At 51.3% G+C, this 14559-nt stretch overlaps 1 protein-coding gene across 5 annotated transcripts; it reads right to left on the bottom strand.

Moving 5' to 3' along the window:
* Positions 1 to 1223: 1223 nt before the first annotated feature.
* On the bottom strand, positions 1224 to 14356 carry GPR4 (G protein-coupled receptor 4). 5 transcript variants are annotated; one of them, XM_081510642.1, is made up of 3 exons: positions 11315 to 11385; positions 10097 to 10237; positions 1224 to 3290 (listed from the first exon to the last, which is right to left on the bottom strand). In XM_081510642.1, exon 3 carries the CDS (start codon positions 2439 to 2441, stop codon positions 1353 to 1355), a length of 1089 nt encoding a protein of 362 aa, XP_081366768.1. In that variant the 5' UTR covers positions 2442 to 3290; positions 10097 to 10237; positions 11315 to 11385; the 3' UTR covers positions 1224 to 1352. The 5 variants fall into 5 exon arrangements, with proteins under 5 accessions (XP_081366768.1, XP_081366770.1, XP_081366769.1 ...); XM_081510644.1 differs by lacking the exons at positions 10097 to 10237; positions 11315 to 11385 and adding an exon at positions 14260 to 14356; XM_081510643.1 differs by lacking the exon at positions 10097 to 10237 and having other exon boundaries at positions 11315 to 11398.
* Between the last annotated feature and the right edge of the window lie 203 nt (positions 14357 to 14559).

Genomic DNA, 14559 nt, shown 5'->3' with positions numbered 1-14559 from the left:
GCAAGGTCCTCGCATGGATTCACAATTTTCTGTGACATCAGCCCCTGTCCCTACCTGTCTCATCTCCATTCTTAATGTCCTCCCACACCTCTGCTCCCACCACACTGTTGTGTGTACTTGCTGGCCCTCAAAATTCAGGCACTCTTACTCCAGGGCTTTCTACCTGTTGTTACCTCTGCCTGCAGTGCTCTCCCATCTGACCCCTTGCCTCCTTCAGGTCTTTTCTCAAATGCCCCCTTCTCAGTGAGCCCTCCCCACTCTCCTGATCTAGATCAGACTCCATGTCATTCTCTGTCCTCTCAATTGGCTTTATTTTGCTCCATTACCCTTACGAATTTCTTTCTTTCTTTTTTTTTTTTTTAGCTGCACCACACAGCATATGGGATCTTAGTTCACCAACCAGGGATTGAACCTGTGCTCCCTGCAGTGGAAGGGAAGTGTGGAGTCTTAACCACTAGACCGCAAGGGAAGTCCTTTGATTCCAAATTTAAAATTTATTTACTCATTTACTGTGAACTCCGTGATGGCAGGGCCTGGGCTGTCTTGGTCATTGTTTGTTTATACCGGCCAGCATAGGTATAAATCTCTCTTGAATGAGTGAATGAATACCCTTCTCTTGTCCTGAGCACCATTCCCAAGCCTATCCTGCTCCCTGCTTCTCCAGACAGTTGACCCATGGCCCTTTATTTGGGTTCTGACATGCTCCCTCCTCCTCCTCAGGCCTGACTTGGAGAAATCTCTAAACTCTGAAATGTTCTGTCCTGCTCCTACTCTACTCTATATGACCAGGGGCTTCCCAAAGACACAAGTGATTGTTCAATACTCAGTGAATTTCTCCTTCCACTTTCCCCTTGAATCACAGACTTTTACTCCCTTGCTGGAAATAATCCTAACTTCTTTGTCTTTACCTTCTGGAAACTTAATCTATTGGTCCCCTCCTCTAGGAAGCCCCTTCCATCCCCCAGACTGTGGCAGAGGCCCTCTTGGGTTCCCCCAGCCCCTGGGCTTCCCTGTCTGAGCCCTGCCCACTCTGGAGCATCACCCTCTAGGGATAGATCTGTCTCTCCCATTGGAGTGAGAGCCGTGAGGAAAGGGCCAAAGCTACCATTTGTCACTGCTGGGTCACTAGCACCATCCAGCACAGGGCTTGGCACAGTTCTACTGAATTATCAGGGGGTCATGGCAGAGGATGATGGCTGATCAGTGACACATCAGCCTCACTGTTTTCCTATTTTCTTACATTTTATGAACAGTAACAGGGCCTTATTTACATACAATTTGCATACACTGGACCAGAAGGGAAGGAGTGGGGGATTAGACCGGAGGAGTGGGGGCTCTGCAGGATTCGAGGTTCACTGTGCTGGCGGCAGCATCTTCAGCTGCACCTGGTCCCCCTGGGAGGGCGGAGCTGCCACCCAGCCGGCTGCCATGGCCTTGGCCATGCTGTTCCTCTTGGAAGTGAGCGGGGTCTCCAGGGTGAGCGAGGCGTTGGCCATCTCCTGGGGCTTGTCACTGGCCAGAAAGCGGAGCAGGTGGTGCAGGGCCTTGGCCACATCACTGCGGGCACCCTCGTTGACGAGGCAGTAGAGGATGGGATCAGCCACACAGTTGAGGCTGGTGAAGGCCAGCGAGCTGTGATATGCCGAGAAGACACGCTCCTCAAAGCCACAGTCCCTGGGGCGGCGCAGGTAGACAGCGCTCCGCGACAGCAGGAGCACGTGGTAGGGTGCAAAGCAGACCAGCACGATGGCGATGAGGCTGAGGGCCAGTCTCTTGATTTTGACCTTCTCCTGGCGCTCGGTGGACACGCTGCCCCGCACAGCCCGCAGGATGCCACGGTACGACAGCAGCATGAGGGCCCAGGGGAAAAGGAAGCCCACGAAGACCCGGTAGAGGTTCATCCAGGCCACCCAGCCCTCCATGGGGAACTTCTCAAAGCAGAAAGTATGGTTATAACGGTCACGGAAGAGCTCGTCATGGAACAGGGGTGCCGAGTTGGCACCCAGCTCTGTGGCCCAGACCACGGAGCTCACGGCCACGGCCGTCTTGACACGGCGCAGGCGGGTGAACCGCAGCGGGTGGGCCACGGCCAGGTACCGGTCCACCGAGATGCAGCACAGGAAGGCGATGCTGATGTAGATGTTGGTGTAAAAGATGAACCCGAAGAGCTTGCAGGAGCCGGGGCCATGGATCCAGTTGTCGTGGTGCAGGAAGTAGTCCACCCACAGCGGCAGCGTGCAGATGTACAGCAGGTCAGCGATGCTGAGGTTCATCAGGTACACGCCCAACTCATTGTGTTGCCTCACCTGGCGGTAGGCGGCCCACAGGGCCAGGCAGTTGGTGGGCAGCCCCACGCCGATGACAAAGATGTAGAGGGAGGGCGGGAAGAGGTGGTCCACGCGGGAGTCCACATGGCAGCCCTCCAACGTGCGGTTGCCCATCCTTGGCACTGGGTCTTTCGGGGTGCTTCCCCTGGCCCACGGGGGCTGTGGGGCCACGGGGGGCGGGAGGCCATCAGGCCCCCCTGAGCCCCCTCCTTGGAGGCTCAGGGGAACATGGTGGGAGACAGTTCACAGGGTTAGAGAATGAGGTGGACTGTGAATTGTGGGCCAGACTGGGCAGAGAAGGACAGAGGCTTCAGAGAGAAAAGTTGGAGAATGGATAGAATTACGACGGGACGGAGGTTTAGGGGTGGCAGGATTAACAAAGAGTTTTGTCAAGGAGGCTTTATAGACCCAACCAGAGCATAAATGGGAGAGTACTGGGGTAACACACGATTGACCGAGGGGAGTGTTTATACAGGAGGTGAAGGCATCAGTGGGCAGTGGTGAGAGACAGAGATTTGTGGAGGATGTAGAAAGTAAGCGTGGCTATGCTGAAGTAACAGTGAGAAGAAACGTACTAGAAGACACAGGGAATGTATGGGATAGTGTTGAGATAGGGCAGTCCACAGTTTGGGAGTGGAGAAGACCAGGCCAGATGGATGGGGGTGCTGACACCTCCTAGGACCCCAGTAAGAAATAAGGAAATAAGGGAGATAACCAAAGAGAAGACTACAAAAAGGGGGTGTGTCCTATGAAGGATGAAAGAGGGGGAGGACTCAGTCTGGGGAATGTGGGAAGGGTTTTAAAGAAACAGGAAGGTGGTGAGTAAGGGCTCTATCAGCACAGGGTTACCGATACAGGAAATTTAAAAGGGACATGGGAGGGGCTCCAGCTTGGTCCCGGTGGGGGCTGAGCAGTTGAGATGAGGTGGCCCTGCTTCTCAGTTCAAAGCTGACTCTGCGGTACCTGTGGGGAAAGAGAACTGCTGTGAGATGTGTCAGGGACTTCCCTCTGCTCCCCACACCCTTTTGTCATTGACTCTAGTGAGCTCCAGAGGGTAGGTACCTTAGTGATGCTTAATCTAAGCAACAGATCACTGAAAACTCAGATTTGAGATGTCAGTTATGTTTTTTCCCTAATAGTTGCTTTAAAACTTTCTTCCAGAAACCACATAAAACTGGCACAAGTCTCATATCATGCTCTGGGAAACGCTGAACTAGTCTCACCTATCATATTATAGACATAGAGACAGGGCCCAGAGAGGCTGGGTCACTCCCCTCAAGGATGTACAGCAAGGCAGTGATGGAACCAGGCTAGAACCAGCTTCCTACTCCTAACCCAGGGCTCCAAATTCTTGACAATGATAATGACGGTGGTGATAATAACAACTAAGGTTTTTGAGTCCTATTACATAGCAGACCTTGTCTTCAGCACTTTTGGGGATATGAATTTTAAATTTTCAAGAACTTTAAGAGGAAAGTACTATGATTCCCTCTATTTGACAAACTGAGGCAGAGTGGTTCAGAGACCTGTCCAAGGTCCTGATAACAGGAGCAGGGAAAATCTTGGCTCTCACCTCCTTTCTCCAGCCTGAAAGTCAGTTTTCACCCAAGAATAATTGGACAGAAAGGGGGCCTGGGCTGACAGCCCATGGAAGCATAGCTGCAGGGGGCTGGGGCAGGGAAGTTATGAGAACTCAATCGACAAAGGGGGAGCCCTGGGGGCAGTACCAGGAGTCCCCTCCCTCAGAGACCACCCCCTTCATTGTCTCTTCCCGCTCCCCTCTGACTTCCCCGAGTGAGAGTCTTGGGCCTGTCACCCTGTGGTCCTGGGGAGATCTTTAAGCACAGGGCAAAAGACAGTGTTGGACCAAGCCCTGGACCACTGTCAGCCCCCAAGAGGAGGGGAGTGAAGTCCTGAAGTAGGGGCATCTTTAGAGGCCATTCCATCCAGCAGTTTGCATCAGTTTGTAGGCTGTGGAACCACTTTTGAAAAAACATATCTCAACAGGAAACCTCATCTAAGACAGTGAAAAAGGGAAGCTACTCTGTGCTCTAGCTGAAAGGAGGTGGCCAGAGGAAGTCCCATCTCTGAAGAGTCCCCAGGACACATTCTGAAAACCACTGGTTGAGTCAGTAGGACAGACGAGAAAACCAAGGGGCCAAAGAGGGGAAGGGATGAGCCCCAAGGCATCCAGCAGGCCCAAGGGAACCTCCCAGGTGCCTGAGCAGCATCTTCCCACGGGAGAGTGCTCTGGGCTCTCCCTAACCTCCACACTAAATTCTGAACCCATGCATGTTTCTAAAACCCCGGCCGCTGCCCACTCTGCTCCACCGTGACCGCTGGCTTGGACCTTGCAGTTGAGCCTCCCCAAGGCTTTCCTGCCTGCCACTCTGGCTTCCCTCCACTCACTCACCACGTGGCGGCCAGACAGGTCTCCCTAACATGTCAATCAGCTCTTGTTATTAATACTTCTCTGCTTGAAATCCTCCAATAAACTTCCCCATGGACTTGGGACAAAATCCCAAGTCTTCCCCCCAGGTGACAAGGCACTGCCGGACAAGCCTTCACAGCCTCGCTAACTTTCGCACCCACCTCTCCCTCCCGCACGTCGGCAGGCTCAAGGCTGGACCTTCTTTCCAGCCTCACCACCTCTGTCCTTCCTTCAGATCTACTTAGGACTAGCTCCCATACCTCCATCACTTCCTCAGGGAAGCCCCACAGTCCTGCCCACCCATACCCACCCACTCTGTGTGGAGGAATTACAGGAATCACAGAATCACAAGATAGGGCTCTTCTTTTCCAGGAGGTTACATCCTATTTGAGGAGAACTTCAGTTCATCCAACATCTGAGTGCCTCCTCTGTGCCCCACACAGGACTGGACACTGGAGATAAATATAGATAAGACATGATCTCTGCCATCATAGATGGCTGGTAGGAGAGAGGTACACATGTCTGTGAGGTGCTTTTTGTTAGTTTATTCACAGCTGGAAAAGGTTGTTGTAAAAGTCAAGGCAAGAAAGAGGACTGAGTCAGGACAGAGGCGATGGCTATGAAGTTGACGTTGAAGGGATAGATTGAATAGACTGGGTACTTGGAAGTTCAAGAAGTGAGGGAAATCTGTCATTATTGAAGGAAATTTAGAAAATGCACAAATGCAAAATGAAAATATGCTTATCCATAGTCCCAGGGCTTCCTTGGTGGCTCAATGGTTAAAAAAAAAAAAAAAATCTGCCCGCCAGCGTAGGAGACATAGGTTCTATTCCTGGGTTGGGAAGATCCCCTGGGAAAGGAAATAGCAACCCACTCCAGTATTCTTGCCGAGGGTGGTGGGGGGGCGGGACCCATGGACAGAGGAGCCTGGTGGGCTACAGTCCGTGGGGTCACAAAGAGTCAGACACAACTGAGTGACTAAACAACTCTCTTCACATCACCTTGCATCTTGTTTGTGTCTGCCTGTCTGTCTTGAATGGACATTCCAGGAGAGCGGGGACCAGTATTGACTGCTGTAGCTATCGCCAGCACCCAGGACAGACCCAGCATACAGTAGGCACTCAAATAATGCCTTTGGACTGAGGGAACAGACATTTGGTCAGCCCCTGCTCCCACACAGGCTCCCCCTCCCCTTGAGGGAGCACCACCCCCCACTTCAAGCTCCAGCGAGTCCCTGCAGGGTCCCAGCGATAAAGAGATGAGGAAGGAAAAAGTGAAAAGGGCAGGCTCTATCTGCTGCATAATTGACTTTGAAAGGTCAGAGCTGAGTCCCGCTTAGTACGTCCTACCCCCTGTGGGGTCCTCCGTGACAGAAGGGCTGCCCCTACCTCAGACTCACAGACACTCTTGGATCCTGTGGAGATGAGAGGGAGGGGGCTTGCTCCTGACTGGAACAGTGCAATCCGGTCCCTCCCTTTGAACTGAACCACCCCTCCTCCAGCCCAGAACAAATCACTCAAAACATCTCTCTCTCTCTTCCCTGGGTCTCTCCGTCAGCCTGTAAGACCAAGGGAATTACTTTTCCTTCAGGAGCCTCAGTTTCCCCTTCTGCATGAAGGGGAGGTGAGGCACAAATTTTATACCAGTCACGTCACAGATACAAAAATCTTTGGGACTTCCTGGTGGTCCAGTGGTTAAGGCTCAGTCACCAGCAACTGTGGCCACAATGGATAGTGAGCTGGTGAGCCTTGAGGGAACTCAGGAAGGAAAGAATACCTGCCATCTAGCAGCCATCAGACTGCAACCACTCCCCGTGGTGAGTACCCGCCCCCCAGAAAGCTCAGGATGTGAAAACACAGGATACTGGCCCCAGATAGCTGAGGTGCCTATCAAAAGAATGATTTCACTGAGCCCAGACTCTTGCATCTTTCCATAATACATAGAAAAGCACTAAATTCCTCAACTTGGGATATCTGGTTTTCTTTAATTGACAATAATCTTCTGATGTTCAGACTACCCGACCTTTGTTGCAAAACATCTATATAACCTGGCTCCTCTGCCTGCCTCCTCAGAGAGTGTTTTCTCACGGTGACTTGAGATGCTATCTCCCAGGCTTGAAGTCCTAAAAATTCCCACCCAGTAAAATGTAACTCTCAACTTTTAAGTTATGAATAATTTTTTGTGTGTGAATATTTTCTTAACTCCACATCTGTGACAAATCATAATGGAAAGAATATTTTAAGAAACAAGAATGTGTATAACTGAGTCACTTTGCCATACAATAGAGATTGGCACATTATCAGTCAACTACTGTCGTTGTTCAGTTGCTAAGTCGTGTCTGGCCCTTTGTGACCCCATGGACTGCAGCATGCCAGGCTCCTCTGTCTTCCACCATCTCCTGGAATTTGCTCATGTTCATGGCCATTGAGTCAGTGATGCTATCTAACTGAGCGCCAAAATCAGCTGTACTTCAATTTAAAAAATAAAATTAATTTTAAAGAAAGAAACAAAATCCTTGGTAGAGGTGATATCATCTATAAATTGAGCAGTGTTTGAACAATTATTACTATTCCACAGGCACTGGGGAGCTGACATGAGAAATGAACCAGTTCATAATGGAAGGAGGCACTGAGAGCAGAGAAATTTCCTTTGTCCCACCCTCTCAAGAACCCTGGGGTTCTGCTGAGGCTGGGGTGGGTACACAGGCCGGAGACTGATTTCCTGCAGACAAAGGAAATGCACTTCCCATTGCTAATTTCCTCCAGGGGGAACCGTAGGACAATCGCCCCTCCCTCCTCCGGTCCCTCTTCTTCAACCCACCTGCTTCTTGGGGGATGCTAGGTGTGGGGGGAGGAGCATTCAGCCCTCTCTTCTCCCCTGCCTGAGATCTGCCCAGCATCAACCCCTCCACATAAAGATAGCGTGGAATGGCAGACTCTTAGAACTCCACAATGCAATAAGCCTATATGCCACAACTGGGGGCACAAGGTTATTTGACTCTTGCCTGATACAGATGGGGAAACTGAGGCCCAGGGCCACAAGGTAGTTAGCTGTCTAAGTCACATGACGTGTCAAGGATGCCTAAATCGGTCGTTCTTAACGAAAAAGAATGTTTTCTCTCTTCCCTTCCTGCACTCTTGTAATTTTTTCCCAAGTCTTTCTGGAGTTCTCAGCCCTCTTTGAGACTCTGTTGAAAAACCCACAGACTCTCTCAGCACCAGAAGGCAAGTGACCTCGGGGGTCCTGCATGCCCCTCCATCACCTGACTCCCTTGCCCAGCACTCTCTCCCCCAACCCCACACCCCTGCTCCCTCCTGGTCCCTGCTGGCCCCTCCCAGAGGGCCAGGGAAGAGAGATAAGTTGGGAATGTGGAGCGATAGTGGGGTGACAGAAAGGACTGTCAGACCCCTGACCCCACTTTGTGCAGTCTCAGCTGCTCAAGCCAGCTAAGTCCCCGGGCCCCAGGAGCGACTTCTCAGTCCAGCAAGGCTGAAGGCTTGGGGGTGGAGGCGGGGTGAAAGGACAAGAGGGAGAGGTAATACAGCCCCCATACCCCCGTCACTCACCAGCCTTGTCCTAGAAGCCTCCAGGTCACCTCTCACTCCCCACTTCCCTCCTCTGAAGGCTCCAGCTCCCCTGTCAGCCCCCGGGGGACCAGTCAGCTCCGGTTGGTCTGCTCATTAGGGGAACGAAATGTGATCACAGAGCCTCGCTCCCCACCTGGCGCCTTGGCGGCTGGCCGGCGGAAACCGGGGACAGTCAAGCCACCACCGTGACCACTCCACTGGCCTCAGTTTCCCCATTTCTACTGAAGGAATCCCCATCCCCCCCACATGTCCCCACCACCACCCAGAAGGGACACCAGGGAGTGTCCTTGACCCTACTCCTCTGATGGTCTAGATTCCCAAGGCTCTCAGATCCTCAGGTTCTACTGTTAGTCCAGGCCAGGGTTTACTGTTCTATTATTATAACCTTTTAGAGCTTTACCTTTCCTTCCATTCTATTATTATTATTATGGCGGCTTTCCACACCCTTACTCTTCTAGGTTTCCAATATCCCAGGAAATTCACACTCCAGGATTCTCAAGTTCTATTGTTAGAACACTCTATGATTTAAAAAAAAAAAAAATTGTACAACTTTCATAATCTATTATTAAACTCTCAGTGATTATTATCTTCGCCCAACAAACACGAATCTGTATTTCCCTTCTTTTTTACAGATATGGTGAACCCCACTTCCTTTTTTCTCCCCTTATCTCTTCTGTTTTTTTTTTTTTTAACATTCCAGCAGCCTGAATTTCTAAAATTGTGCAGAATTGTAAAATACTAAGAATTCAATGGTGGCGGAGGTTGGGGGGGTGGTAGTCACCACATTTACTTGGCCCCTAAATTCTCTCCCCGTGGTAGGGACAGTAACAGCCCAGGCTGCCTCTCTATACCTGGCCCAGAAACTTTGTCTCATCCCACTCCACTGGATCACATACTGGCTGAGGCTGAGTTATTATTTGTCTAGACACAAACCAAATTATAGGCCCTGTCCTGCAGGAGCAGTGGGCTTCATGGGGAGGGTCAGGAGACAGAGTCAGGCGGGAGTTAATCTCTGCCCCCTCTCCCCACTTCCCCTCTTCTCTTCCCTCCTTCTCTGAAATTCCACCCCTTCCACTCCTACCAACTCTTGTCCCCTCTTCCTGTCCACCACCGTGGCTTTAGAAATATTTTCTCTCCTCTGCTTCTAAGAAACGCTCCCTCCTGGGTTCCAGCCATTCACACTCACCCTGGCATTCTTTCCTCTTCCCTGTGAAGACCTCCTTCCCCACATTAATCTGAGGTAGTGGCAGCAAAAGAAGCCAGTACTTTGGATTTGGGCTTCAGTGGAACCAGAGTCCCAACCCGAGCCTGACACTGACTCACCTTGGGGACTTCTACACTTGGGCCTCAGTTTCCCCATCTCTGAAATGGGGGTTTGGTCTAGCTGGCTCTGACAGCACTTTCGAGCTCTCGACTGCGACCACTGAAAACTGCCAATATTCCAAAGCCCATCTTTTTGGACTGAAGGATTCAAATACCCCAAGACATTTAACTTGAAGGTTTGAGCTCTCCCAATCCTCCTTTCAGATCATTCTCACATAGTTGGGTCCTTTCATTCCAAGACTTCACATTCAAAACTGACTCTAATTAAAAAATTAATTAAAAAAAAAAAAGAGAGTTCACATTCAAAACTTCTTGATGCTATGATTCCCAGAGTTTTGGAGCGGCCCCTCCCAAAAAAAAAAACTCATCAATCTCTCATTTTCTCCTACTGAAACCGCGCCCAGAGAGGACAACCTCCCCATCCTCACCCCAAACCTGAAGTCAAGCTCATCCACAGAGACAGAGTTGGGGGGCTCTTGGTGAAATCCCGGTGGTTTAGCGGTAAAGAATCTGCTTGCAGTGCAGGAGAAGCAGGAGATGCGGGTTTGATCCCTGGAGGGGAGGATCTCCTGGAGAAGAAAATGGCAACCCACTCCAGTATTCTTGCCTGGAAAATCCCATGAACGGTGGAGCCTGGCGGGCTACAAGTCAACGGGGTCGCAAAGAGTCGGACACAACTGAGCTCGCAGGGACACATTGGTGAGTTCAGGAGTGTGGCTGGTGGAGGGCCCTGGTGGGGGGTGATGAGGGGTGTGGCCCCCATCATCTTCATCTCTGCCCTCCAGAAAATCCCCCAGCCCTCATCCCACCTGAGTATATGTGACATTCATCCCACAACCGACGCCTCACAGAAATTCCAGAGCTGTCGTTCAGGGTGGTTGAAGGGGGTCGGGGATGAAGCCGAGGCAGGAAGGAGTTAATGGGTGATCCAGCCAAATCCTGGACTGGAGGAAGTTGGGGAGGAAGTTCACCCCCTCCCCCAGCCAGGAATTCCTGAAATTGGAGGGGGGGGGGTGGGACCTCCAGAGCAGTGGGGTGACTCTGTTAAGGGGGAGCCCAGGTCACAGGGGTACTCAAAGTCCACCTGCCCCAGGTGATAATTCTACTGCCTCCTACCCCACTCCCAAGAAGACCCTCAGCCCAGGGGAAAGTTGGAGGATGACGACGGAGTGAAGTTGCCAGAACCGGGTGTAAGATACGTGGAGACAGAGACAGAGGCATACGGAGAGAGAGAGAGACAGGAAGAAAAAGGGCAAAGAGATGCCCAGAAACAGGGAGACGGAGGCAGAGAGATCCGTATAGACTGAGAGTTCATCAAGACCCAGGGATACAGGCAAATAGAGTGAGAGAGAGAGACGGAGAGGCAGATAAAAGATATCGATACAGAGACATCGAGATGGCGAAGGAGAGACACAAGCAGAGGGAGAGGGACCGCAGATCGAGAGAGACGTCAGAGACCGACGGAGAGATGGAGACATACCCAGAGACAAAGTCAGTCGCGGAGACGCAAGGAGAGCCAGCCCCAGAGAGGGGCGGGGACCGAGGCCACGCGGGAGACTGAGGCAGCGGATGGACGCGGGGACGCAAAGCCCGCGAGGGCCGCGGGGAGGAGCACCTGCGCGGACCGGGGAGGAACCGGCGCCTACCTGCGCTTGGCGGCTGGACGGGGCGGGCGGCGCCTCTCCCTGCGGCTGGGGGATCCTGGCTCCGCGGCGGCGCAGGGACCCGGCGGCGACTCCTCCCGGCCCCGGGCCAGAGCCACCAGCCGAGGCCCCGCCCCGCCCCTACCGGGCCCGCCCCCATTAACCCCTCCACTGTCGCTCCCCCTTAACCCCTTCACCCCACTAAAGCCTTCCAGCTCTGGAGAAACCTCACCTGCTGGTGAAACACACCCCGAGTCCTTCAACGTCCCCAGCCTGGAAGCCTCCATCTCATAAATTCCTTTGCTTACCCTCCCTCCAACCCCGCACTCCAACTAGATCAAGCCTTAAGCTATGGGGAGGTGGGGGACGGGGGGTTTAGGGAGACCCCAGACCCAAGTCATTAACTTTCTGGTCATTGTACTCCCACTTCTCCAAGGGAGAGAATGAGCGGTCTGTTAGTTCCCCATGCTCATAGTCAGGGCCACCCCTGGAAGGAATCTCTCTTGGGGTTTCCAGCTCCAGCCCTGCCAAGGCCAGACTTAGGCTGGTGACCTCTGTGCGCCTCCGTTTCCTCTTCTGATGCTGTGGTCTCTCAGATTCCTTTTATCATGAGGATGTCATACTATAAAGTCTGTAAAACAAGACACTCCCCCACCACCACCACCACCCTCCCCCGCCCCGCACGACCTCCTTCCTCCCTGCTTTATTTGCTTTTCCCCATAGAAAGTGTCCTAACAGTCTGTGTATTCCACTTTTTTTGTTGTTGTTTTTCTAATTATCTGCCTTCCCACTAGGAGGAGTGTCATTTTTCTGTTTGGTTACTTTACTACAGGATATATGTGCAATAGATGTTGTTTTCACGGAGTAAATACATGAATGTTAAGTGCTGCAAAAATATTTGCTGATTTTTATGTTATCATCATGTCCTTCATAAACTGATCCATTCTTAGGCAAAGCCCTTTGGACAGACCTGGGATGTAACACTCAAAAGTGACAACTAATAAAAAATAAAATAAATTTTTTTTTTTTTTAAAGTGACAGCTGGGACTTCCTTGGTGGTCCAGTGGCTAAGACTCTGAGCTCCCAATGCAGGGAGCCTGGGTTTGATCTCTGGTCAGGGAACTAGATCCCATTCTAGGCAACTAAGACCTGGCACAGTGTGGGGGGGGGGGCAGTGACAGCTATGGGGCTTTCAAATTCTTTTTTGTTTATTATTCTTTTATTATAATTATAATAATTATTGGGGCTTCCTCAGTGGCTCAGCTGGTAAAGAACCCATCTGCCAGTGCCAGAGACGCAAGAGACAAGGGTTCGATCCCTGGGTGGGGAAGATCCCCTGGAGAAGGAAATGGTAACCCACTCCAATATTCTTTACTGGAAAATTCCATGGACAGGAGGGGAGGCTGGCAGGCTACAGCCCATGGGGTCACAGAATCAGACGTGACTGAGCGCGCGTGCGCTCTCTCTCTCTCTCTCTCTCTCTCTCACACACACACACACACACACACACAATGATAATTATTATTGTGGCTACTCTGGGTCTTCATTGTGGTGTGAGGGCTTCTCTAGTTGAGGTGCGCTGACTTAGTTGCCCCATGGCATGTAGGATCCTAGTTCCCTGATCAGGCATGGAACCTGCTTGCCCTGCATTGGAAGTCTGATTCTTAATGACTGGACCACCAGGGAAATCCCTGTTTATTTATTTTGAGAATAAAAATGCCCGGATCTTAAGGGAGCAGCCCAATAAGTTGTGACAAACAGATACACCCATGTGACTAAGCACCTAAATTAAAACATAAACATTTCCATCACCAGCGAACACTGTTTTGTTTGGTTTTTTGCTCCTTTCCAGGGCATGCTCACTCTCTACTTTACCCCCAGAGACACTCCATGCCTTCTTTTTTTTTTTTTTTACTGGAAATGAGTGTTGCCTGTTCTAGAACTTCATAGAAATGAAATGAAACAGTTCTGCTTTGTTTAAGGTAGCTATTATAATCATTCACTGTGTGGCCTTGGATAAGTGACTTTACCTCTCTGAACCATAGTACCCCTTTCCCCTCAGGGCTCTGGAGGCAAATAGAAAGTAAAAGTTAACCAAGTACCCAAGTGACCTGAAATGCACACAGGAATAAAAGCTTTTTCCTTCCACCCTCCTTCAAGGGGACAGGCAGAGAGACGAGAGACATACCAATGGAAGTATCATGAAGAATTCAGCCCCTCCCCACAAATAACCCCATGTAAAGTTTACTAGCTTTCAGACAAGTCCTCCCATTAGCTCCTTGGCCATCCCAAGGTCCTTCTAAAGAGAAACTCTGAAGTGCCCTGGTGGGCGAGGGTCCCCTTCTCTCATGGACTCACCCTAAGTTTATAATGTGATTCAGTTAGGATTCTGGCAGGAAACAGGTAGCCATTCAAAGAGCTTTTGTGCTGAATCGCTTCAGTAGCACCGACTCTTTGTGACCCTGTGGACTGTAACCTGCCAGATTCCTCTGTCCATGGGATTGCCATTTTCTTCTCCAGGGGATCTTCCTGATTCAGGGACCGAATCAGGTCTCCCACACTGCAGGCAGGTTCTTTACCATCTGAGCCACAAGAGGAGCTGTATAGCTCTAGGTAGAGAACACAGCCACTGGCAGAACTGCAGGGATGCAGAGAGAGGCCTGGAGAATAAATACTCCAACCTCTTCCCCCACTACTGACCTTCAGATTTCCTGTCAGTGCTTGTAACGGGAAGAACTCAACCAATGGACTCTCGTGGATGGAGTCCTCACAGGGCACTCTCACAGTACCCAGAGCTGGAGGAGAAAGGCTGAGAGTGACCCTTGGGTGCACCGTGGAGAATCCCCCGCACTCAGTTCAGTTCAGTCGCTCAGTCGTGTACGACTCTGCGACCCCATCGACTGCAGCACGTCAGGCCTCCCTGTCCATCACCAACTTCTGGAGCTTACCCAAACTCATGTCCATTGAGTCGGTGATGCCATTCAACCACCTCGTGCTCTGTCGTCCCCTTCTCCTCCCGCCTTCAACCTTTCCCAGCACCTGCACTATTCTCCCAGAACTTTCTAGGCATATTTTTCCATGCAGGTCTGAGGCTGGGCACAAGGGGGCGCCAGAGCACCAAGACCCAGGGAAAGGGATGCTTTGATGGCGCTGGACCACTTACTTCCCCAGAACTTGGACAGTAGGGAACGGTCAAAAGCTGGAGGACAGGAAAGGAGACTTTTATCCCAGGAAACGAGACTTTGATC

The sequence above is a fragment of the Giraffa tippelskirchi genome, chromosome 7, assembly GCF_054371585.1.
Source record: "Giraffa tippelskirchi isolate mGirTip1 chromosome 7, T2T-mGirTip1v1.2.pri, whole genome shotgun sequence".
Lineage (NCBI taxonomy): Eukaryota > Metazoa > Chordata > Mammalia > Artiodactyla > Giraffidae > Giraffa > Giraffa tippelskirchi.
Note: the sequence above shows the minus strand (reverse complement) of the source record. Positions and strands in the feature narration are given on the sequence as shown.

Bases quoted from the DNA above. Each gene is read 5' to 3' on its own strand.
- GPR4 (XM_081510644.1), bottom strand. From the start codon at position 2,441: ATGGGCAACCGCACGTTGGAGGGCTGCCATGTGGACTCCCGCGTGGAC.